This window comes from Salvelinus sp. IW2-2015, unplaced genomic scaffold (genome assembly GCF_002910315.2).
Source record: "Salvelinus sp. IW2-2015 unplaced genomic scaffold, ASM291031v2 Un_scaffold845, whole genome shotgun sequence".
Lineage (NCBI taxonomy): Eukaryota > Metazoa > Chordata > Actinopteri > Salmoniformes > Salmonidae > Salvelinus > Salvelinus sp. IW2-2015.
This window is the reverse complement of record NW_019942627.1, coordinates 86562-113265: the sequence shown is the minus strand read 5'-3', so window position 1 is coordinate 113265 and position 26704 is coordinate 86562. Positions and strand designations below refer to the sequence as shown.

General features: G+C 42.3%; 2 protein-coding genes across 8 annotated transcripts in view; both read right to left on the bottom strand.

The window, feature by feature from the left end:
- Window positions 1-1790: 1790 nt before the first annotated feature.
- Window positions 1791-10721, bottom strand: LOC112069004 (UDP-glucuronosyltransferase 2B15). 4 transcript variants are annotated; one of them, XM_070438363.1, is made up of 7 exons: window positions 10512-10721; window positions 9591-10409; window positions 7846-7994; window positions 7479-7610; window positions 6911-6998; window positions 6195-6414; window positions 1791-2417 (listed from the first exon to the last, which is right to left on the bottom strand). In XM_070438363.1, exons 2-7 carry the CDS (start codon window positions 10309-10311, stop codon window positions 2147-2149), a joined length of 1581 nt encoding a protein of 526 aa, XP_070294464.1. In that variant the 5' UTR covers window positions 10312-10409; window positions 10512-10721; the 3' UTR covers window positions 1791-2146. The 4 variants fall into 4 exon arrangements, with proteins under 4 accessions (XP_070294464.1, XP_070294465.1, XP_070294466.1 ...); XM_070438364.1 differs by having other exon boundaries at window positions 10526-10721; XM_070438365.1 differs by having other exon boundaries at window positions 9591-10365; window positions 10526-10721.
- A 7871-nt stretch (window positions 10722-18592) lies between these two features.
- LOC112069003 (FSD1-like protein) overlaps window positions 18593-26704 on the bottom strand; it is an 80737-nt gene continuing 72625 nt past the window's right edge. For all 4 annotated transcript variants that reach the window (XM_024136255.2, XM_024136256.2, XM_024136258.2 and 1 more), the window contains 2 exon segments: window positions 18593-21793; window positions 25277-25365. In XM_024136255.2, coding sequence (XP_023992023.1) covers window positions 21671-21793; window positions 25277-25365 — 212 coding nt within the window. In that variant the 3' untranslated portion in view covers window positions 18593-21670.

The window sequence follows — 26704 nt, the reverse complement described above, 5'->3', positions numbered from 1 at the left end:
CTAATGTCAATATGCCTTGTCCATTACTGTTCTAGTTAGTGATTATTGACTTATTTCACTGTAGAGCCTCTAGCCCTGCTCAATATGCCTTAGCTAACCCTTCAGTTCCACCTCCCACACATGCGGTGACATCACCTAGTTTAAATGATGTTTCTAGAGACAATATCTCTCTAATCGTCATTCTATGCCTAGGTTTACCTCCACTGTATTCACATCCTACCATACCATATTTCAAAAAAAAGTTCAGTAATAGACCATGTGATTCTAGGGCTTGTAAGTAAGCATTTCACTGTAAGGTCTACACATGTTGTATTTGGTGCATGTGGCAAATAAAATTTGATTTGATATTGCGAGGGTTGTTTTATGCAATGCGCTGTCTGTGCTTCGGTATGTTGTCTAGAAAAGTGGATCCTCGTGATTTTATTTTCCTTCATATCTAGATCACAAAGGCCTAATGAAATACTTCAAATGATAGGCTCAACCGCTTCTTTTTCTCTCTCTCTCTGTGTGTATGTGGTGACTTAAAGAAGAATAAAGTTAAGGCCTTAACATCTCGCTGAATTTATCTGAACTAACATCTACCTGAATTTCTGTCGCTGTCCTTTTTGAAAGTGCTGAATGAAGGCCTACCTCATCGCAGCTCGTTTGCTTGAACTTGTTGATACTAAGAAAAAACATTATGAATTTACTGAACATGAATGTAATAAATGTTTGTGTATGGTTCAAAAGTCTAAACTCATGTTGGCGTTCGTTATTATTGAAGGACAAAGCTGTTCTTATCGAGTTTACACAAATCTACAAGGAGTCAGTAGAAACCACATTTGTTTAATCAAGTCAGCCCTATCAGCTATGGTTTTAAAATGTCAGTAAGTGAGGCTGAATGAATTGTGTCGATGCCAGGCGAGGGTCCACTGATAGCCAGGTGTAGCAGTGTTAAGGATTCACTCCGTGGTGCTGAAAAGAAAGCTCCACTGTTGGGACAGTTTTATGTAGGCCCTAACAGTTTGTGGGCACCGTTTGTCACCGTTATAGTGCAATTAATGTATTGTTTAGTGATGTGTTGTGTAGTGGCTTTGCTGGCATTCGTCAAAAAAAAAAAAAAAAGGCCTACCAAGATATATATGCTAAAATCGCCACTGCAAAAGATGATGAACGTCAAATTGGCTAGGGATAGGCACAACTGTCTTCACTTGCGTAACGAACGAGACACCAACATATTCTGGACACACCTTTTTTTCCCCCAGCTCTTGGTCTAATCTATCACAACAGTCGTTCATCACTTGACTGTCATTCGGGAAAATACCTTCCTGGATCAGATGATGATGATGGGTGAAAATATCACAGAGTATCTAATCGGCTTGACACCAAATGCACATCCAACAAGTGCATAATTATTGAAGAACCAAGTTAATGTCAGTATCAATTTAGGTTGTAAGTATCAAGGTAAGGGGGTATCAAGGTAAGGTGGTATCAAGGTAAGGTGGTACCAAGGTACGGTGGTATCAAGGTAAGGTGGTATCAAGGTAAGGTGGTATCAAGGTAAGGTGGTATCAAGGCAAGGTGACCTTGTAGGTTAGAAGCATTTGATTTTGCAATTCCATATATAATTTAGAATTTGTATGTCCATAAAATCTGTTTTCACCCCATGACACGAAATGTTACGTAGTTACACTGGATTTCTGACATCTCTATACAAAAAACTGTACGACAACTATATCCAAGTTCAATGTCTAATTTAACTGATTCATGCTTTTTATATGATATAAGGACAACTTACACTGCTATAAATGCAAGGACAGAAAAGTAATGTTTTATGTCACATGATTTTGGACAAATCCATCAAGACACCAACCATGATAAAAGAGTTAAACATAGGTTTTAAATCACCAAGTACATTTTATTGACTATAGTTAAAATCTCCCCTTTATATCTTAATGTAATGACATGAAAACAAAATGGCTGATTATTATCAATAACTTATCAGCAGCTGTAACAAGTTGTCCAGTGTAGGAAATCCTCATGGGTACCCTAGTTCATGAAGACCCTTTCGCACTATGATAATGTCGCCCATGACGATAATGCCCACTACGATAATGTCGCTCACGATTGTTTCAGTACATGACATTATTGGCAGACCATGGGGTAGTCACTCTGTCTTCTGTCTTGCTTTAGTTTTTCTGAAACAGAAAGTACATGTTTTAACTAAGACTATAATGAAGAGTGCCATCACGGAGAGCAGGGCAGCTGTCACGTCCAGACAGTGGTACTGATACCAGCTCAGGTTATGGGACTCCACTCTCAGGTGCTTGGCCCCCTTGTTGCGCATCACAAACTCAATCCAGAACACCGCTGTATCCAATGGCTTCATTGGCTGGTCGTGGTGGAGACTGGAAAGCCTCATCACGTTTTCTTTGTACCTGGTGAAAGAAAAAGGGATATTAGTTATTTTGTCTTAAAGTATCCAGTCTGTTTTATGCCATCCCACCAAACTCTTTGTCACTCATTGTCATATTAAGCTTGATCTGGGATCAGGTTTAGTGTCTAAAGCACTCAATACATTACACTAATCATTGTTGAAATCGGAAATCTGTCTCCGTCTGTTCGTACATCAGACAGAACTGGCCCAATTTTTACAAAATTTGGGTGAATGATGTGTCTTGACATAGATTTCCGGCATTTACAAAATTACCCTAATAGGCCCAAGGGGGGCGCTATAGTAATATCTCTGCTGATCCTACAGCTATTGTGAGCAGTAATCATGTGCCTATGAACCAGATTTATATTGTTAGCACTAAGGCGGTGTGCCCTAGGAGGAAGTCCACTGTGCGCAGCTCACCCTGCACTATAATAAATAACATGAGCATATCTACTTCTGATAAGCTTCCCAGTAAAGCAATGAAAACAAGTAAGCATCCCAGAAGAAAAGTGCTCAAAATAACCCATGTCAACATATGTAGCGTAAGAAACAAGGTTTATGAAATCAATCATTTGCTAGTAACAGATGACATTCATACATCTCTGACACTCACTTAGATAATACCTTTGATGATACAGTGGTAGTAATAAAAGGTTATAACATTTCCAGAAAATACAGAAATGCCAATGGTGGAGGTGTAGCTGTTTATATGCAGAACCACATTCCTGTAAAGATTAGAGAGGATCTCATGTTAAATACTGTTGAAGTAATATGTCTACAGGTTCATCTGCCTCACCTAAAGCCCATTCTGGTGGGAAGCTGCTATAGACCACCAAGTGATAACAGTCAGTATCTGGATAACATGTATGAAATGCTTGATAATGTACTGTATGTGATATCAACAGAGAGGTATATTTCCTGGGGTGATTTAAATATTGACTGGCTTTCATCAAGCTGCCCACTGAAGAAAAAGCTTCAAACTGTAACCAGTGCCTGCAACCTGGTTCAGGTTATCAGTCAACCTACCAGGGTAGTTACAAACAGCACAGCAATGAAATCATCAACATGTATTGATCACATATTTACTAATGCTGCAGAAATTTGCTTTAAAGCAGTATCCAAATCCATAGGATCTAGTGATCACAACATAGTAGCCATATCTAGGAAAACGTTCGAAATGTCCATATTAGGCTGGGCCTAATATAGTGTATAAGAGGTCATAGGAATCCCTACAAAACGGATTGTATGTTGTTGATATAAAGAATGTTTGTTGGTCTGTGGTTTGTAATGACGAACAAACAGACGCTGCACTTGACACATTTATGAAATTGCTTATTCCAGTTACTAATAAGCACGAACCCACTAAGAAAATGACTGTTAAAAACTGTTTAATCCCTGTGGATTGATGAGGAATTGAAAAATGGTATGGTTGAGAGGGATGAGACAAAAGGAATGGCAAATAAGTCTGGCTGCACAACCGATTGGCCAACGTACCACAAATTGAGAAATCATGTGACTAAACTGAATAAAAACAAGAAGAAACTACACTATGAAACGAAGATAAATTACATAAAGAATGACAGTAAAAAAGCTTTGGAGCACTTTCAATGAAATTTTGGGCAAAAAGGCAAACTCAGCTCCATCGTTCATTGAATCAGTTGGTTCACTTATCACAAAAAACTACTGATATTGCTAACTACTTTTTCATTGGCAAGATTAGAAAACTTAGACATGACATGCCAGCAGCAAACGCTGACACTACACATCCAAGTATATCTGACCAAATTATAAAAGACAAGATTTGTACTTTTGAATTCCGTAAAGTCAGTGTGGAAAAGGTGAAAAAAGTATTATATTGTCGTCTATCAACAATGATAAGCTACCAGGGTCTGACAACTTGGATGGCAAATTACTGAGGATAATAGCGGACGATTTTGCCACTCCTATTTGCCATATTTTCAATTTAAGCCTACTGGAAAGTGTGTGCCCTCAGGCCTGGAGGGAAGCTAAAGTCATTCCGCTACCTAAGAATAGTAAAGCCCCCTTTAACTGGCTCAAACAGCCGACCAATCAGCCTGTTACCAACCCTTAGTAAAGTTTTGAAAAAAATGGTGTTTGACCAGATACAATGCTATTTTACAGTAAACAAATTGACAACAGACTTTCAGCACGCTTATAGGAAAGGACATTCAACAAGCACAGCACTTACACAAATGATTGATGATTGGCCGGGAGAAATTGATAATAAAAAGATTGTGGGGGCTGTTTTGTTAGACTTCAGTGCAGCTTTGGACAATATCGATCACAGTTTGCTCCTGGAAAAACATATGTGTTATGGCTTTACACCCCCTGCTATAATGTGGATAAAGAGTTACCTGTCTAACAGAACACAGAGAGTGTTCTGGCTTTACACCCCCTGTTATATTGTGGATAAAGAGTTACCTGTCTAACAGAACACAGAGGGTGTTCTTTAATGGAAGCCTCTCCAACATAATCCAGGTAGAATCAGGAATTCCCCAGGGCAGCAGTCTAGGCCCATTACTTTTTTCAATCTTTACTAACGACATGCTTTGAGTAAAGCCAGTGTGTCTATGTATGCAGATGACTCAACACTATACACGTCAGCTACTACAGCGACTGGAACAGGGCAGTACGGCTCGCCCTTGGATGTACACAAAGAGCTAATATTAATAATATGCACGTCAATCTCTCCTGGCTCAAGGTGGAGGAGAGATTGACTTCATCACTACTTGTATTTATGAGAGGTATTGACATGTTGAATGCACCGAGCTGTCTGTCTAAACTACTGCCACAAGCTCAGACACCAATGCATACCCCACAAGACATCAACAAGAGGTCTCTTCACAGTCCTCAAGTCCAGAACAGACTTTGGGAGGCACACAGTACTACATAGAGCCATGACTACACGGAACTCTATTCCACATCAAGTAACTGATGCAAGCAGTAACATTAGATTAAAAACGTGATAAAAATACACCTTATGGAACAGCGGGACTGTGAAGCAACACAAACATAGGCACAGACACACACACACGATAACATGGATTTTGTATTGTAGGTACAGTATGTGGTAGTGGTGGAGTACGGGCCTGAGGGCACACTGTGTGTTGTGAAATCTGTGAATGTATTCTAATGTTTTTAAAATGGTATAAAATAGCTTAATTTTGTATCCATAATAAATACAAATAGTAGGGGGGGGGGGGCTGCATCATCCGTGGGGGACGACATGTTCACTGTTTCTTTGTTTTAGTGTTGGTCAGGACGTGAGCTGAGTGGGCATTCTATGTTGTGTGTCTAGTTTTCCCGTTTCTGTGTTTGGCCTGATATGGTTCTCAATCAGAGGCAGCTGTCYATCGTTGTCCCTGATTGYGAACCATATTTAGGTAGCCTGTTTTGTCTTTTGGTTTGTGGGTGTTTGTCTTCCGTGTCAGTGTTTGTCGCCACACGGTACTGTTTCGTTTGTTCACTTCGTTTATTGTTTTGTTCTAGTGTTCAGTGTTGTTTATTAAAAAGACATGAACACTTACCACGCCGCGCTTTGGTCCGATCCTTCTTCCACCACAGACGATCGTTACATGAGGCATGACAGAACAACTAAAACGTGATCATTTCCTCCCTGACTTTTTAATACAGTAATGTCAAAAAAATACCTCACTGACACGGGTTGTTGGCTTTGAAATAAGCCAATCAGCAAGTGAGGAAACCAATCGTAGAGAATAGTTTTGTTTCGTTTGGTCAAATCTGCAAAAGGACTTACGATGGATCATTGATCACAGAGTTGAGTCCTTCCGTCAGATCTTTGGATGTCATCTTGTTGAAGTCCATGATGACAGCCGCTCCTTTGGTCTTCATGTGCATGAGGTTGACTGACTGGTCAGCGAACAGAGGGATACCCACCATAGGAACTCCATGGTAGATGGCTTCATAGAGTCCGTTGGTTCCACCGTGAGTGATGAAGGCTTTGGTCTTCGGATGACCTTTTGGGATACACAACGACAGAGAGAGAACAGGGTTGTATGTTCATAAAACGTTTCAGAGAAGGAGTGCTGATCTAGGATCAGTTTAGACTTTTAGTTCATAATGAATGAACACGGGGGACCTGATCCCTAGGTTGAAGATACCCAGGTTAGGACAAGTCTCAGGACCAATCCCTGGGTTGAAGATACCCAGGTTAGGACAAGTCTCGTGACCAATCCCTAGGTTAACGATACCCAGGTTAGGACAAGTCTCGTGACCAATCCCTCGGTTGACGATACCCAGGTTAGGACATTTAGCAGATGCTCTAATCCAGACACGATTTACAACTAGTGCATTCGTCTTAAGATAGCTAAATGAGTCAACAACACATCACAGTTGTATGAAAATAGCTATGGGATATTAGAATGGTAGTCTTATTGACCTTTGTTATCTTCAACCTGATCCTAGATCAGCACTACCGTAGGCCAAGGATTATAAAGATAGACAAGTTATTACCTAGTAAGTCATTCTGTGGAATCCACTCATAAACTCTTGTGTTGGGAGCCAGGGTCTCTGGTTTCTCCCCACTGTATCTCCACAGCACCTAAAACAGGAATAAGAATCTGCAATGAAACACGGTACTCATAACCAGAAGCTATGGTTTTCTGAAGGGGCCCCGATGGCCAAATTCATCAACACCTCTGAATGAATTCTGTGTAAAAAAAAAACACAAAAAAACCCAGTAGGCTATCTTGTATATTTGTATCCCACAAATGGATCAGATTGAGGGGACATATGTCCTCCCTGCTTAGTTTCAATGGGCAACTTATAACATCCAAGGCAGAGTCCCAAATGTCTCTCTATTTCGATATTCCCTATATAGTGCACTACTTTAGACCAGAGCCCTATGGAACCCTATTCCCTATATAGTGCACTACTTTTGACCAGAGTCCTATGGGACCCTATTCCCTATATAGTGCACTACTTTTGACCAGAGCCCTAAGTAGTGCTCTAAATAGGGCGTAGTGCACATAAATAGGGCCATTTTGGAACAGAAGCCTGAAACCAACAGAACCAGACTCACCTTCTGAGGTATCTGTCCCAATGCAGTGGCTACGGTGTTTCCTCTCTCTGTAGTCAGGTTCTTGACCATGGAGCCCAGTGAAAACACTACGATGCCGTCATCTCCTGAACTCTGCACAAACTCCTCCATGGCCTGATGACCAACAACGACACAGTCCCAGTGTCTCAATGGTACCAAATATTAATGATGGGATTCAATGATAATCAGCCTTCATGCCTGACCGTTACAGTATCTTGTTAGACAGTTGACGGACTGTCTACGTCCGTAATGGTGCCCTAGTGCACTACTAGAGGGGAATTTGGGTGCCGTTTCGGGCATCGGCAATCAGCACTGCTTGTAAAATAGCGTTTAAAAGCAAAAGCCTTACCTCTGAAAGTGGCTTCGCAGGTTTGCAGTGAAGTCCTCCCACAAATTTGAAGTTTGGCAGGAAAGGTCGAGGATACTCAATATCCCAGTATGTTCGTATCAACCAGATGTCAGCCTTCCCCATTATCTCACAGAACCTAGTCGGACTTCCTGATACATGTAGAGAATAGAATCAGAACCTAGTCGGACTTCCTGATTCATCGTAGAGAAGTAGAATCAGAACCTAGTCGGACTTCCCTGATTCATGTAGAGAATAGAATGAGAGAACCTAGTCGGAACTTCCTGATACATGTAGAGAATAGAATCAGAACCTAGTCGGACTCCTGATACATGTAGAGAATAGAATCAGAACCTAGTCGGACTTCCTGATACTGTAAGAATAGAATCAGAACCTAGTCGGACTTCCTGATTCATGTAGAGAATAGAATCAGAACCTAGTCGGACTTCCTGATTCATGTAGAGAATAGAATCAGAACCTAGTCGGACTTCCTGATTACATGTAGAGATAGAATCAGAAACCTAGTCGGACTTCCTGATCATGTAGAGAAATAGAATCAGACCCCTAGTCGGACTTCCTGATTCATGTAGAGAATAGAATCAGAACCTAGTCGGACTTCCTGATTCATGTAGAGAATAGAATCAGAACCTTCATTCACCAAGGAGATGTACGTATACCCAGAATTTACACAGTCTACATACATTATATATACACTATTGACTATATGTAAATTCCTCTGCCTATATTATCTCTGTATATTTTGTATAGAGACACAGTACTGCTAAATAAATTGCCTTGTCCACAAAACATGTAACTGTAGCGAGGGCCAGTTTCCCAGACACAGATTAAGCCTTGTCTTGAACTAAAAAGCCTTTTTAATTGGACATTCTCCATTTAGCATGCATGAGTCCAGGGCCAGTATCCATCAAAGCATCTCAGATGTAGGAGTGCTAATCTAGGATCAGTTCAGCTTTTTAGATTATATTGTAAAAACAAGGGGGACCTAATCCTTCAGCGCTCCTACTTCGAGACACTTTGTGGTTACGAACCGCAGGTCTTCATTTGTCCAGTGTCCAGTAACTCAATTATGTTATTTATAGATTATTTGGACATGAAGCGTGACAATGCAATTATAGGTACCATTTACTTACTTGCAAAAGATAGCATTTGAAACAGTGGCCAGATAAACAAAACCAAAGTGGACATCTAACAGGGTGAGGAAACCCATACGTCGTGTTGTAATTTGGGTGAATTAGCTATTTAACATTGAGGGGGAAGGAGATAATTCCTGTAGCAGGAACAGCACCATCTAGTGGTCATAGCCTGGTAATATCAGGATGTAGGAAAGACTGAGGAAAGACTCTTTATGCATCCCAAAATGGCACCCTATTCCCTACATAGTGCACCCTATTCCTGGGGCGGCAGGTAGCCTAGTGGTTGGCGCCTTGAACTAGTGACCGAAAGGTTGCAAGATCAAATCCCTAAGCTGACAAGGTAAAAATCTGTCATTCTGCCCCTGAACAAGGCAGTTAACCCACTGTTCCTAGGCCGTCATTGAAAATTAGAATTTGTTCTTAACCGACTTAAATAAAGGTAAAATTAAATTAAATGAAATTCCCTACATAGTGCACCCTATTCCCTACATAGTGTGCCCTATTCCCTACATAGTGCACGGTCTGGTCTAAAGTAGTGCACTATATGGGAATAGGGTACCATTTGGGACGTAGACAGAATTCTGATCAACTTACCCTTTATCTCACTGTACAAAGTGTCCATGGTCGTTAGTAAGTGTACATTCATAAAGATATCCCAAAATGTATACGCAACAAAATTGTGAACCCGCTCAAAGAAACTCATTTTGTCTGTATACGGCAATTCCGGGGAAGGGACGTAAGAGGAGGGAGCTGGCATCTGTGCACATTGCCTCTCAAAAACCATGCCAAATGAGAACCTCAGGGAGAAAATCAGAGGCAAGTCAAGAGCATCCGCGATTAAGTCACTGCACGGGAACATCGGATCAGAAAGGAGCGCGTCAAACTTGGACTGTCTCAGTGACTCCAGAAGCTCTTTGTTATTGAACATAGACTTACACATGTTGACCGTTATAACATTCCTTTTCTGCATGAAGTTTCTGATCCACAGCCCCAGCTGCAGCATGGACACGTTCTGAGACTCGTTCATCCACCACTTTATGAAGTAATTATTGAGAGCCTGCCAGTCTTGTTTTTCAAAGGGTACATCGTAAACCTTGAAGCCGAACCTCTCTGGCCTGGAGAAGTTGATGGACGGCGAGGTGGTGGAAACCAGCACTGTAACACTATGGTTCCTCTCCACTAGCTCCTCCAGGATCACTCGCATGTTGAGCCAGTGACTATACTCTCCGGGAAAAACCAGCACGTTACCACCCTGTGTGCCCAGACACCCGCAGAGCAGGAGGGCCACCGACAGCAGCATCCTCACAGAAACCATCCTGGGGAGTAGACTAGACAGTAGCCTCTGACACCCAGACTTCTGACACCCAGCCTCTGACACCCAGACTTCTGACACCCAGACTTCTGACACCCAGCCTCTGACACCCAGACTTCTGACACCCAGKCRTCTGACACCCAYCCRCTGKCACCCAGACTWCTYACACCCAGCCTCTGACACCCAGACTTCTGACACCCAACCTCTGACACCCAGCCTCTGACACCCAGACTTCCGAGTCAACGAGATGAGGTTTGGAAGGATGCCACCCCCCCTAGTCTAAGTAGATAGAGACCGGAGTGGAGGTTGATGCTTTCAAGGCGGCCACATACACCCAAGAGAGGAATAAGCGAAAAAGTCACAAAGCTTTAAAAAAAACAGCAGGTTTTGACTCGAATACGTCGACAACACTGTAAAAGAGGGAGTATTCAGTGTAGTTTCAAAGCCTATTGGTCAGATGATGATATGATAATTAACGGTTGTGTAACTCCTGAAACTTGAGCCAACTCTTTTTTCAATGAGCTAAAAGTGCATGTGAACAAAACAAACACACACCTTACTGTGAGAAAAGCTTGAATTTCACAGTATTTCCACAAAAGGTAGAGCTTCTTCTGTTTCTGTTCAGATCTTGGCCCTGGTTTCCCAAAAGCATCTTATTAATGCTGAAAGTTCATCACAATAACAAGATAACCAACGGAAAACATACGGGGTCTGTAAAATGTATATTGGTTCAGAACTTTTGTGAAATAGCGCAGTTACAAATAGAAATCAAACTGGATGTACATCAGAAATAGAGGAAGGACTAAAAACAAACTAAATATAACTATTGTAAAATAGATTGTGTCTGTAAAATGTGTATAATATGTGTAGACTGAAGGTAGAAGCCTCAGTGTTTATTAGTTTACTCCAATTGGGGGAAGGGTGGTAGGGTTTGGGGAGTAATAAAGGTATATTCTAAAAAAAGTATGTATATACAGTATATGTCTGTATGTGTATATGTGTATATGTATATATGCATACGTGTATGTATATGGATATATATATATTTACCCCAAAAACATATTGGGGATTGGAAATGATGCAGACAATTACATTGACGGAAATAACAATCTATCTGCAATATTAAGCTGATCCACCCCTTAAGAAGAGAAGAACATCATTAAATCATTAAATCTCTAAGCAGTTGTTAGAAAAGGTATTTACCGACTGCCTCAGACCACTTGTAAGTGCATCGTCAGATGTTTTTTTTCTTTGCCCTTCCGCATCACTTTATACACAGAAGATCTCCGCTAAACATATAATCAAGATGTTGATCTTGTCTGTCTATGACCTCTGATAACTTGTGAAACGAAGTTCACTACAAACAAAAACAAAAAACAAAGATGTCTTTGAACAAGTAAGTGAAGGATAAGACGATGCTTCAAATTAAACCCAGATGAATGGCAGTAGTATATTTAAATCATATTGACGTTAATGTCATGTTCAGTCAACGGAGTTACACATACTGCGTAATAATGTGTCACAACATGCGCAATTATGTGCCAAATTAATCTGTGATTGAGTGCATGATTATAGGCTAAGCATTAGAATAAGTTGCAGCCATTAATATTTATAGGAGCTGATCCGTCGTCAGTATTGTGAAATTATTATAATGTTAAGATAAGATTTGAATGGAGAAAGCTGATCTGAGAGCAGGGTTGCCTTTCTTTTGATCCTATCTCTATTGACACATGCTCCATCTATGCACATAGGGCCCGATTCAGACTTAGGTAATGTATGCCTTTCCTATGCTCTTCTCAGTAGTTGGTGTTCAGACTGACCTTATGCAGGTGCATAACGGGCTTTCACCTGTACTCCACACACAGAGACGCGTACAAAGCTCTCCCTCACCCTCCATTTGGTAAATCCGACCACAATTCCAATCCTCCTGATTCCTGCTTACAAGCTAAAATTAAAGCAGGAAGAACCAGTGACTCGGTCAATAAAAAAGTGGTCAGATGAAGCAGAGGCTAAACTTCAGGACTGTTTTGCTAGCACAGACTGGAATATGTTCCGGGATTCTTCCGATGGCATTGAGAAGTACACCACATCAGTCACTGGCTTTATCAATAAGTACATTGAGGATGTCGTCCCCACAGTGACTGTACGTACATACCCCAACCAGAAGCCATGGATTACAGGCAACATTCGCACTGAGCTAAAGGGTAGAGCTGCCGCTTTCAAGGTGCGGGACTCAAACCCGGAAGCTTATAAGAAAATCTGCTATGCCCTCCGACGAACCATCAAACAGGCAAAGCGTCAATACAAGGCTAAGATTGAATCGTACTACACCGGCTCCGACGCTCGTCTTATGTGGCAGGGCCTGCAAACCATAACAGACTACAAAGGGAAGCACAGCCGCCAGCTGCCCAGTGACACGAGCCTACCAGACGAGCTACAGTGGGGCAAAAAAGTATTTAGTCAGCCACCAATTGTGCAAGTTCTCCCACTTAAAAAGATGAGAGAGACCTGTAATTTTCATCATATGTACACTTCAACTATGACAGACAAAATGAGAAAAAAAAATCTAGAAAATCACATTGTAGGATTTTTAATGAATTTATTTGCAAATTATGGTGGAAAATAAGTATTTGGTCACCTACAAACAAGCAAGATTTCTGGCTCTCACAGACCTGTAACTTCTTCTATAAGAGGCTCCTCTGTCCTCCACTCGTTACCTGTATTAATGGCACCTGTTTGAACTTGTTATCAGTATAAAAGACACCTGTCCACAACCTCAAACAGTCACACTCCAAACTCCACTATGGCCAAGACCAAAGAGCTGTCKAAGGACACCAGAAACAAAATTGCAGACCTGCACCAGGCTGGGAAGACAATCTGCAATAGGTAAGCAGCTTGGTTTGAAGAAATCAACTGTGGGAGCAATTATTAGGAAATGGAAGACATACAAGACCACTGATAATCTCCCTCGATCTGGGGCTCCATGCAAGATCTCACCCCGTGGGGTCAAAATGATCACAAGAACGGTGAGTAAAAATCCCAGAACCACACGGGGGGACCTTTAGTGAATGACCTGCAGAGAGCTGGGACCAAAGTAACAAAGCCTACCATCAGTAAAAACTACGCCGCCAGGGACTCAAATCCTGCAGTGCCAGACGTGTCCCCCTGCTTAAGCCAGTACATGTCCAGGCCCGTCTGAAGTTTGCTAGAGAGCATTTGGATGATCCAGAAGAAGATTGGGAGAATGTCATATGGTCAGATGAAACCAAAATATAACTTTTTGGTAAAAAATCAACTCGTCGTGTTTGGAGGACAAGAATGCTGAGTTGCATCCAAAGAACACCATACCTCCTGTGAAGCATGGGGGTGGAAACATCATGCTTTGGGGCTGTTTTTCTGCAAAGGGACCAGGACAACTGATCCATGTAAAGGAAAGAATGAATGGGGCCATGTATCGTGAGATTTTGAGTGAAAACCTCCTTCCATTAGCAGGGCATTGAAGATGAAACGTGGCTGGGTCTTTCAGCATGACAATGATCCCAAACACACCGCCCGGGCAACGAAGGAGTGGCTTCGTAAGAAGCATTTCAAGGTCCTGGAGTGGCCTAGCCAGTCTCCAGATCTCAACCCCATAGAAAATCTTTGGAGGGAGTTGAAAGTCCGTGTTGCCCAGCAACAGCCCTAAAACATCACTGCTCTAGAGGAGATCTGCATGGAGGAATGGGCCAAAATACCAGCAACAGTGTGTGAAAACCTTGTGAAGACTTACAGAAAACGTTTGACCTCTGTCATTGCCAAAAAAGGGTATATAGTATATAGTATTGAGATAACTTTTGTTATTGACCAAATACTTATTTTCCACCATAATTTGCAAATAAATTCATTAAAAATCCTACAATGTGATTTTCTGGATTTGTTTTTCTCATTTTGTCTGTCATAGTTGAAGTGTACCTATGATGAAAATTACAGGCCTCTCTCATCTTTTTAAGTGGGAGAACTTGCACAATTGGTGGCTGACTAAATACTTTTTTGCCCCACTGTATGTATTATTAGCTAACTAGCTACAGTGCAGGCTAACTCAATTGAGCTGCAAACATAGCGAGATAGATATCTAGCCAACTTTACAGATTTTATAGATAGCTAGCTAAGTCAATTAAATCATCACCAGCTACCGAACTTCATATTGGCTAGCTATCTTGATGTATTTATCACTGTAAAAAACAAACTTCAAATTTGTAGGAAGCTAGATAACAGCCACGGAGGAGGGTGAAAGGATAGCAGCCCCAACTGTCAAAGTGAGAGTCGACTATTCTGGATAGGGCAGGTACTTTTGTAGTTCCAGTCCCTAGAAGTGAGAACGGAGATGATAGTAACATAATATTCAGTGCGGTGTAACTTGACTATAATGAAGTCTGTTTCTTGTGAGGTTTTCTGTCCTTAGATAAAGAGAGCTGTGAAAGTTTGTCTACAGATGAAGAGGTCCCAGTGAAGAGCAGTGGTTCTCAGTCCTGGTCCTGGGGACTCAATGGGGGGCACATTTTTGTTTTTTGCCTTAGCACTGCACAGCTGATACAAATTATCAAGCTTCAAATGGTATTTAATGTATTCATTTGTGATGTTATCCTTGATATGATCCTGCTATTATCACATGCTACACATGCATCTATCAATCCAATGTTATTTTGATTTGTTATCAGGGATATAATACTTTAGTAATCCACAATGACCTGGTGATGTAAAAGTCTAATAATTACATTGTCTTCCATATTCCTACAGATACCTTGTAACTGGGGATTCCTTCAAAACGATTGCCTACATTTACCATGTAGGGCACTGCAAGGTTGGGTGACCAGGGCCATCTGGGACTGCCTCCTGGGGGGATTCAGGCGTGTGAAGGCTACCTGTGTCCTGCATAACTTCACGAGGATGGACACGAGAACCAGGAGGGGATCAGATTCCTGTTGAACACTGTACATTTAACTACCTTATTTTCTCAATAACAGTCTCTCTCCTTCACTTCATCCCTCTCTCCCCTTTTCCCTAAATCCTCTAGGTTATATCAGCTGTGTCGTGAACACCTCCTGCATCTGAACTGGCTACATGGAGGGCACAGCATGATCAGAGGTCATTTGATCGGGTCAACAGGGAGTATTATTAAAAGAGATGCAACACATTGAAATACAGATAGAGATGTAGTCGCCCCAGAGTTAATGATCCAAGGTCAGTTTTGCATTTCACCTCCTGATGATTATGATGACTGACAGTGTTAGAAAAAAAAACCACAATGCTTAAACATGCTCTCTCTCTCTCTCCATCTGTCTCTCGTCTGCAGGTATGTTTTGATGTGAGAGAGGACGCCAACCCTCAGGACCATCATCGCTACCTCACCCGCTCTTAAGATAACCTTCGGTCCGACTGGGAGCCCAAGGCTGGTTAGGAGACACCGCTAGAGACACTATTATGTAATTGTGATTAACTGACAGAATATTAGGCTAGCACTGTGATTCATTAATCATATGCCGTCTTCCCTGCTCCCATGTTCTTACCTCTTTCACCCTCTGTTTTTATAATGAACACCAGATGTGCATTGAAGTACAGATTGAACTTGTATTTATAATATATTACAATTATAATATATTTATAACCATTGGATAATGAACTTCTTTCAATAAAGTGTTTCACATTCTCTACTGGTTAAAATTAAGTCTCTCATTTGATGAAATAGTACACCTGTCCTGTGTTTGATGAAGGAAATTAGATATTGAGATTAACCGGTTTTAGAGTATATACATGATGCATAGGAAGTGTAGTGTACTGTTTAAAAAAAGTATATTTATGTATATATGAATTACAAATCAGCCTTTAACTAGTTAAATCATTTTCTAGATTATTGCAGAGTTACAATGTGTAACCATTGACGTCTCAGGTCAAGGATTGGTAAATACTATTCAAGTGTATAATTGTAATACACACATGCAGATACAGCATCATTCAAAGACTGGAATTCAATACTCCTTGTATTGGATATGACTGAAACTGCACCTTTATTTACCAAGGTAGAGGACATGATCAAAGCAAACACAAGCCCTTAACAAACAATACAGTTAAGAAAAAAATAAGTAAACATATAAAAGATCATTTAAGAGCAGCTGTTCAGGAGTCTCATGGCTTGGGGGTGGAAGCTGTTAAGAAGTCTTTGGACCTAGACTTGGTTGAACGCTGAGCTGTAGTCAATGAATAGCATTCTCACATAGGTGTTCCTTTTGTCCAGGTGGGAAAGGGCAGTGTGGAGTGCAATAGAGACTGCATTATCTGTGGATCTATTGGGGCAGTATGCAAATTGGAGTGGGTCTAGGGTTTCTGGGATAATGGTGTTGATGTGAGCCATGACCAGCCTTTCAAAGCACTTCATGGCTACAGACGTGAGTGCTTCGGGTCGGTAGTCATTTAGGCAGGTTACGTTGGTGTTCTTGGGCACAGGGACTATGGTGGTCTGCTTGAAACATGTTTGTATTACAGACTCAGTCAGGGACATGTTAGTGAAGACACTTGACAGTTGGTCCGTGAATGCTCTGAGTACACGTCCTGGTAATCTGTCTGGCCCTGCGGCCTTGTGAATATTGACCTGTTTAAAGGTCTTACTCACATCAGCTACGGAGAGCGTGATCACACAGTCGTCTGGAACAGCTGATGCTCTCATGCATGCCTCAGTGTTGCTTGCCTCGAAGCGAGCATAGAAGTGATTTAGCTCGTCTGGTAGGCTCATGTCAATGGGCAGCTCGCGGCTGTGCTTCCCTTTGTAGTCCGTAATAGCATGCAAGCCCTGCCACATCCGACGAGCGTCGGAGCCGGTGTAGTGTGATTCAATCTTAGTCCTGTATTGATGCTTTGCCTGTTTGATGGTTCGTCGGAGGGCATAGCGGGATTTCTTATAAGCTTCCGGCTTAGAGTCCCACTCCTTGAAAGGGGCAGCTCTACCCTTTAGCTAAGTGCGGGTGTTGCCTGTAATCCAGGGCTTCTGGTTGGGGTATGTATGTCACTGTGGGGATGTCATCGATGCACTTATTGATGAAGCCAATGACTGATGTGGTATACTTCTCAATGCCATCGGAAGAATCCCGGAACATGTTCCAGTCTGGAATTATGGTCAGATTTGCCAAACGGAGGGTGAGGGAGAGCTTTGGATGCGTCTCTGTGTGTGGAGTAAAGGTGGTCGAGTTTTTCCCCCTCTGGTTGCACATTTAACATGCTGTGCATTAAAGTCCTCGGCCACTAGGAGTGCCACCTCTGGATGAGCGTTTTCCTGTTTGCTTATGGCCGTACACAGCTCATCGAGTGTGGTCTTAGTGCCAGCATCGGTTTGTGGTGGTAAATAGACAGCTATGAAGAATATATATGAAAACTCTCTTGGTAAATAGTGTGTTCTACAGCTTATCATGAGATACTCTACCTCAGGTGAGCAAAACCTTGAGACTTCCTTAGATTTCGTGCTCCAGCTGCTGTTTACAAATATACATAGTCCTCCGCCCCTTGTCTTACCAGACGCCACTGTTCTATCCTGCCGGTGCAGCGTATAACCAGCCAGCTGTATGTTGATAATGTCATTGTTCAGCGACGACTCCGTGAAGCATAAGATATTACAGTTTTGAATGTCCCGTTGGTAGTTTAATCTTCCGCGTAGGTCATCTATTTTATTGTTCAAAGATTCCATTCTGCTAGCAAACGTGCAATGTAGTAGGGGTTTATCTGATCACCTACGAATTCACCGAAGGCAGCCCGCCCTCCGGACCCTTTTTCTCCGCCTCCTCTTCACGCAAATCACAGGGATCTGGGCCTGTTCCCGAGAAAGCAGTATATCGTTGGCGTCGGCCTCGTCAGACATGTTAAAGAAAAAAAAAACGATTCTGTCAGTCTGTGGTGAGTAATGTCCAGAAGTTATTTTTGGTCGTAAGAGACGGTAGCGACAACATTATGTAAAAATTAAGTTACAACCAATGCAAATAAACGAACAAAAAAAACACAAATCGGTTGGGGGCACGTAAAACGTCTGCCTTCTTCTCCGGCGCCATCTTACAAATGGAATGGCATTCTGTGAGAGTATGACATTTTGTACCAGTAGTAAGCGTACAGCAGGCCCACATAAACATACAGAGAATTCAATTACTCTGCCATGTGGATTAAAAAACTAGAAAATGTCGGTAAACTAAAACAGACACAGAGAATTGATTCACTTTTCAAATTAACCCTGCCCACAATACGCTTCATAGATTATAGTCAATGAGAAAGATAAAAGCAACATTTTGCCAGGGGTGAAAACGGTTTATTTGGTGTTTCAACGGAAAGGTGGACATAGCTAAAGAGTCACATGTTTGCGGTCAAATATCACAAATAAATGTGAATCCAGTATAACTGAAAAGGTTGGCCCACATGAAGACAACGGGAGATGTCTTTCTCCCTCTAACGGCCCAACACAGAACAGAACAGCAGCATGGAAAACATGGTAGAAAATGAAATAACCAAACATTGAAAAGAGTTCGACCAGTATACATAACATGATAATGATGCACCAAAGGGTCAGTGAATTAGTTTGAATCAGTCTAATAATCCAGGTAAATGTGACATATTCAGCATTGAGACCACTGATATGCCTAAATTATGGTAAAAATAAAATAATTATTTCAAAATAAAATCCCAAAACTAAGTAATGTATTTAGAAAAGTATTGTGTGTAGTGGTCAGAGAGATGTGTCTGGCTGTAGTGTGTAGTGGTCAGAGAGATGTGTCTGGCTGTAGTGTGTAGTGGTCAGAGAGATGTGTCTGGTTGTAGTGTGTAGTGGTCAGAGAGATGTGTCTGGCTGTAGTGTGTAGTGGTCAGAGAGATGTGTCTGTTTGTAGTGTGTAGTGGTCTGAGAGATGTGTCTGGCTGTAGTGTGTAGTGGTCTGGCTTTAGGATCTCGTCCTAAATTATTGCAGTGACATCCCCCAGACACCAGGTGGCAGAATATAAAGTATTCCCATATCAATTTCCCCTCACTAAACATAATCTTTGGTGGTTTTGACACAATTTGACAGACATCTCATTCTAACTGAATGTATCAATATAATCATGTGGACACTGAGTGGACAAAACATTAGGAACACCTGCTCTTTCCATGACTGACCAGGTGACTCCAGGTGAAAGCTATGATCCCTTATTGATGTCACTTGTTAAATCCACTTCAATCCGTGTAGATGAAGGGGAGGAGACGGGTTAAAGAAGGATTTTTAAGCCTTGAGACAACTGAGACATGGATTGTGTATGTGTGCCATTCAGAGGGTAAATGGGCAAGATAAAAGATTGAAGTGCCTTTGAACGGGGTATGGTAGAAGGTTCCAGGCACACCGGGTTGAGTGTGTCAAGAACTGCAAAGCTGCTTGGTTTTTCACACTCAACAGCTTTCCTGTGTATCAAGAATGGTCCACCACCCAAAGGACATCCAGCCAACTTGACTCAACTGTGTTGGAGTCAACATGGACCAACATCCCTGTAGAACGCTTTCAACCCCTTGTTCATGCCCCCACAAATTGAGGTTGTTTTGAGGGCAAAAGGGGGTGCAACTCAACACTAGGAAGGTGTCCTAAAATGTTTTTCACACTCAGTGTATATCTGATGTCTATCACCCTTTAAAAAAAAAAGGTACATCATTTAAGACCTGCCGTTTGTGAGCCATATCATGAGATTAACTTCTGAATGCTTTAAAAGATACAGTAATAGGAGAGTCCTCAACGGCACCCTATTCCCTATTTAGGGCACTAGTGCACTATAAAAAGGGAATAGGGTGCCATAAGACATGAATAAGAACACATAATACTCAAATGACGTACAGACACAGATCAACACACTCTTGACGTCTAGGTTCACAGGCTGCTTCCCAAATCGCACCCTATTCCTTCAATATAGGGCACTACTTTTGCCCAGGCCCCATAGGGCCATAGTGCATGACCAGGGATCGTCATAGGGGCCCTGGTCAAAAGTAGTGCACTATATAGGGAATAGGGTGCGATTTGGGACGCCTAACACAGGGTCACACTAAGCCCGGTGCACAGGACATGTAAGCATGAGAAGAAAACAGACCTCGATCATATGGTATCATTCCCTGTGCAACAGTACTCCGTCACTTCAGTTAAGTCAACCCTACTTCAGGTACTGTATTTAGTGCAAACCTGCAGTTTAGTTCGGACAAGATATCGTTCAGTAGTGAAGAAACTGAGGGTTCAAACCAAAGCGACGCCTCTACGAGAGAGGGAGGAGATATAATCCATTCACTGACATGACTGCTATAGTCATATACACACACACACACACACACAGAAATACACGAGTCAATATAGGAGCTGTTAAGTAATCAACATGGTTTTCTCGTCATGCCAAAAAAAACAGACGTTCACACTTCAGAGAGAGAGAGACAGAATGATCTAGAAACTCAGCATTCTAAACTAAAACAAAAGGAGAGAAAACAAAGTGCACTCATCTATTCCCTGATTAAACGTCTAGCATTCCTGATCCAGAATGAGAATCTTAATTCTCTCATAAGCGATCTGGAACATGGATAGGAGGGTTCCACTAAACCCTTAATGCTGCAGCTGGGTTAGTTCCTGAACAGCTACACTCCTGTCGGTTCACTCCAACCCCAGTTTCACTCCAACACATGATTCAGCTTATCAATCAGCTATTATTATTGGGAATCAGGTGTGCTAGGTTAGGGTCAGTGGAAACCTACAGGACGGTAGCTCTCCAGGAACAGGCTTGGAGAGCTCTGATGTGTGATGATACCCCTCTAAGGGTCTGGAGCGGCTTGGTTAAACTGCGAGGAGTGAAGGCGAGGCTGGTTTTGGTCCTCCAATGCTCAGGGTTTCTCATGTCTCGCAGTGCATCTGGAGCGGGCAGCTCGGGTTGACTGACAGATCAGAAACAGGAAGGGGTTGTACTTGCACAGAAAGCAGGAAGTCAGAGGAGCGAGTTCAGTTCATCGTTGGTTGCGTCCGAAATGGAACCCTATTCCCTATATAGTGCACTACTTTAGACCAGAGCCCTATGGAACCCTATATAGTGCACTACTTTAGACCAGAGCCCTATAGAACCCTATTCCCTATATAGTACACTACTTTAGATCAGAGCCCTATGGAACCCTATATAGTGCACTACTTTAGACCAGAGCCCTATAGAACCCTATTCCCTATATAGTGCACTACTTTAGACCAGAGCCCTATGGAACCCTATTCCCTATATAGTGCACTACTTTTGACTAGAGCCCGCATAGAGCAACAGTAGTGCACTGAGTAGAGAATAGGGTTCTGTTCCAGATGTAGCCAATGAGTGTGGGCTACTGGGCCATGCTGTTGAGGCTGCTGTTGGATCCTCCCAGGCCGTTCTCGGACTTCTGGAAACTCTTGACTGCACTGGGGACCTGCATCCCTGTACTGAGGCTCAGTCCTCCGCACCATACCTGGAACACAACACACAACACACAACACACTGTAACACACAACACACTGTAACATACTGTAACATACTGTAACATACTGCAACACAAAACACACTGTAACACACTGTAACACAAAACACACTGTAACACAAAACACACTGTAACACACTGTAACACACTGTAACACTATCATCGTCACTGAGGGACTTATCAGACACATGCTAGGAAACTGCTGCCCCTTTATGGCAACATGAACAGGGCTATGGACTGAGCACAGGCTTCAACAAGGATTCCTCCTTCCTGGTAGACCAAGGATTCCTCCTTCCTGGTAGACCAAGGATTCCTCCTTCCTGGTAGACCAAGGATTCCTCCTTCCTGGTAGACCAAGGAAGCCACCTTCCTGGTAGACCAAGGAAGCCACCTTCCTGGTAGACCAAGGAAGCCACCTTCCTGGTAGACCAAGGAAGCCACTTGCTGAATACTGAAAGCCGTCTGATGTCTTTACGCATATCCAGTAGAGTTCACAGGTATGTTAGAATAACACGTGAAGAGAAGGTGAGGTCCTCACAGTCAAATCAGATTTTATTAATATAGCAACAATTCAGACATGAAAAGCAACCATGCGCTTCACAGGAAAAACACAAGATGAAAAACCAATATTTACTACACAACCACGTAAGAGGATAAAAACAACTAAATACTGAAAGACAAAAAGAAGAAACAACCATAAAGAAAACAAAAGATGTTTTTTAACAATCTGCTTTACAAACAGTTTGTCGGCCCCGTCAGGTTCTCTGGCAGGCTATTCCATGGAGTCTGGGGGCATAGAACATAAAGGCTGCCTCTCCATGCCTCATTGGTTCCTAGGCTTTGGGATAGTTAAAGGCTGTTCTCTCCATGCCTCTTGGTCCTAGGATCTTGGTCCTTAGGCTTGGGATAGTTAAAGGCTTGTCTCTCCATGCTTCTGGTCCTAGTGGGGGCATAGTTAACTAAAGGCTGTCTCTCTAGTGGCCCTGATGTCCTAGCTTTGGGATAGTTAAAAGGCTGTCTACTCCATGACCTCTGTGGTCCAGGCTTGGGATTAGTTGATAAGGCTGCGTCTCCATAGCTCTAAGGTCCTAGGCTTTGGGAAATAGTTAAAAGGCTGTCTCTCCATACTTCTTGGTTCCTGGGCTTTATGGGAATAAGTTAAAAGCTTGTCTCTCCATAGCCATCTGGTCTGGACTTTGATAGTTAAAAGGCTGTCTCTTCCAGAGCCTCTATGGTCCTGCGGCTTTGGGATAGTTATAGACGTGCGATGTCCTGTCCATGCCATCTTGAGTCCTAGGGACTTTGGGGAGTAGCTTATAAGGCTGCTCTCCATGCCTCTTGGTCCTAGGCTTTGGGATAGTTAAAAGGCTGTCTCTCCATGCCTCTTGGTCCTGGGCTTTGGGATAGTTAAAAGGCCAGAGGACCTGAGTGAGCTACTGGGTACATAACTTAAAGCTTGTCTGACATGTATTGGGGTGAACAATCATGGATTGATTAAAAAAAAACAGTAGAAGAATTTTAAAATGAATTCTAAAACTAACATGCAGCCAGGCAGCCAGTGCAGAGACCTTAAAACCGGTGTAATGTGTTCTCTCCGTCTGGTCTTGGTCAGTACTCATGCTGCAGCATGATGTATGTTTTCAGTTGACCAATGGCTTTCTTGGGTAGACCAGACAGGAGAGCATTACAGTAGTCAATAGATTAGAGGAGATCCAAGACCTCCTGGGGTGATTAGAGGAGATCCAAGGCATCCTGGGGTGATTAGAGGAGATCCAAGACCGCCTGGGGTGATTAGAGGAGATCCAAGACCTCCTGGGGTGATTAGAAGAGATCCAAGACCTCATTAAGATCCAAGCATCCTGGGGTGATTAGAGGAGATTACAGCCATACTTGTTTTTGCCACAGATTGTCACTGGACTTGTCAGTTGATTCCCCGAAGTACTGGCTGTTGTTGGACTACAACATATACCATGTTTAGATGGATTTTCTGGGCCCAGAAGTATATCATTCATTTCCATTCTGCAATGTTCATTCAACTTAATTCGTGAAGTTTCTGTGTTACGTATAGTCATGAAACAAACGTGGATACAGGACTCTGGTGAGTAACTATTTAATTTGACTACATATACATAACACATTTATTACACATCTATAAGCATTTCATGAATGTTTTTATAAACAGGTCACAACGGCATTTTTTAAAGGTRAATTCAAAAATATCCATAGCGTATTCACAGCGCATTCATGTCACGCTATGTAAGGGCTAAATATTTAGTGATCTTCATGGATACATCATTACCAAGACAGCGTAGTGTCATCATTATGGCTGTTCTCAAATGTSTGCTTCTGTTATACCCGTGTTAGTGAATATGCCAAAAGGTCAAATCACGTTTTGAAAAGATGCTCATATATAACCTGCACCGCCCCTATTTCCCCCACCGGTCGGTATAGGCCCTGTGACTTACAGTACCAGTCAACAGTTTGGACACACCTACTCATTTCAGGGTTTTTCTTTACTTCTACTATTTTCTACATTGTAGAAAAATTGTTAAGACATCAAAACTATGAAATAACACATATGGAATCATGTAGTAACCCCAAAAAAGTGTTAAACAAATCAAAATAAATATTGTATTTGAGATTTAGTAACCACCCTTTGCCTTGATGACAGCTTTGCACACTCTTGGCATTCTCTCAACCAGCTGGATGAGGAATGCTTTTCCAACAGCCTTGAGGGAATTCCCACATATGCTGAGCACTTGTTGGCTGCTTTTCCTTCACTCCGCGGTTCAACTCATCCCAAACCATCTCAATTATTTCATAATTTTGATGTCTTCACTATTGTTCTACAATATAGAAAATAATAAAAATAAAGAAAAACCCTTGAATGAGTAGGTGTGTCCAAACTTTTGACTGGTACTGTATAWGTATAGTACCAGTCATTAAAGACCAAAAAACTGGTCGCTAGGTTTAGACAAGGCCATAAGCAAATAGGTAAACTGGGATATGACTAAAGAGTTCATCTGGGTAAAGTGAGATACACATGGAGGAGGTTTAATATCCTGACCTAGTGAGATATACATGGAGGAGGTTTTGTCAACTCGGGGGATTCGATCTTGCAACCTTTCGGTTACTAGTCCAACGCTCTAACCACAAGGCTACGCTGCCGCCCCAAATTCACCAACACTGGTATGACAGAAGGACACTTTTGAGAACAGCCAAAATGGTGACACTACTATGCCATTGTAATAATGCATCTATTAAAGATTCCTAAATATGAGCTCTCTTACATAGCGTGACATAAATGTACTAATAATGCTGTTGGGACCTGTTATAACACGTTCATGACGTAACTTGTTACCTACTGGTGTTATCTAGGTCTTGATAAACAGGACAGGTTCTCTGGTATAACATACAGTCATGATGGAGTGTCAGTTAGACAAGAGTATCGGCCATGATACCGACAGGACTTACCATGAAGGCCGGTACGACAGGTTGGCTAAACTTAGCCTTGAACGTGTGGATCAACTGCTTGGTTTCAGCGTTGTAGAAGGACAGTTGTCCTGAGGAAGAGAAAACTGTATTTAGACCCAAAACAAAAAACTACTGTATCCACTTCACTTGTTCAAAAGCACAACCTACATCCCAAATGGTAGCCTGTTCCCTACATAGTGCACTACCGCTATGGGGTCTGGTCAAAAGTAGTGTATAGGGAATAGGCCACTTGGTCAAAAGTAGTGCACTATATAGGGAGAAAGCTAACTACTGTACCACTTTACAAGCACAGAGAGCATGATTAAAAGAGTCATCTGATCTTCTGGGTAGAAGAAAAGCCCAGTTTGTAGTAATCTATTCTATAGTCATTTCCTGGGGAATGGAGGCCCAGTGGGTAGTCATCTATTCTACAGTCATTTCCTGGGGGATGGAGGCCCAGTGGGTAGTCATCTATTCTACAGCCATTTCCTGGGGGATGGAGGCCCAGTGGGTAGTAATCTATTCTACAGTCATTTCCTGGGGGATGGAGGCCCAGTGGGTAGTAATCTATTCTACAGTCATTTTCCGCTGAGGGGAATGGAGGCCCACAGTGGATCAGTAATCTATTCTACAGTCATTATCCTGGGGATAGGAGGCCCAAGTGGGAGTAATAATATCTACAGTCATTTCCTGGGGATGGGAGGCCCGTGGGTAAGTAATCTATTCTACAGTACATATTTCTGGGGGATGATTAAGATTAGAAATCAGCCCTTAAAGAAAACGGTGATATTTGAAACAAAGTCAAAGGTACAGACTGTGTATATACCAAGCGAAAAGGGAAACAAACACTGTGTAACATACAGAGAAAAGGGAAACAAACACTGTGTACATACCAGAGTTAGGGGGGAACAGTGCGTACATACCAGAAGTTAGGGGGAAACACTGTGTACATATCAGAGTTAGGGGGAGAAAGACACTGTTGTAACATACCAAGAGTTAGGGGGGAACAAACTGGTACATACCAGAGATATGAGGGGGGTAAACACTGTGTACAATACCAGAGTTTAGGGTTAGGGGGTGAAACACTGTGTACATACCAGAGTTAGGGGGGGAACAAACTGTGTACAATACCAGAGTTGGGGGGAAACACTGTGTCATACCAGAGGTTGGGGGAGGAAACACTGTGTACATACCAGAGTTGGGGGGGAAACAACTGTGTACATACCAGAGTTAGGGGGGAAACACTGTGTACATACCAGAGTTGGCGGGGGAAACACTGTGTACATACCAGAGTTGGGGGGAAACACTGTGTACATACACCAGAGTTGGGGGGGAAACACTGTGTACATACCAGAGTGGGGGGGGAAACACTGTGTACAGTACCGAGTTAGGGGGGAAACACATCGCGTAGCGATACCCAAGAGTTAA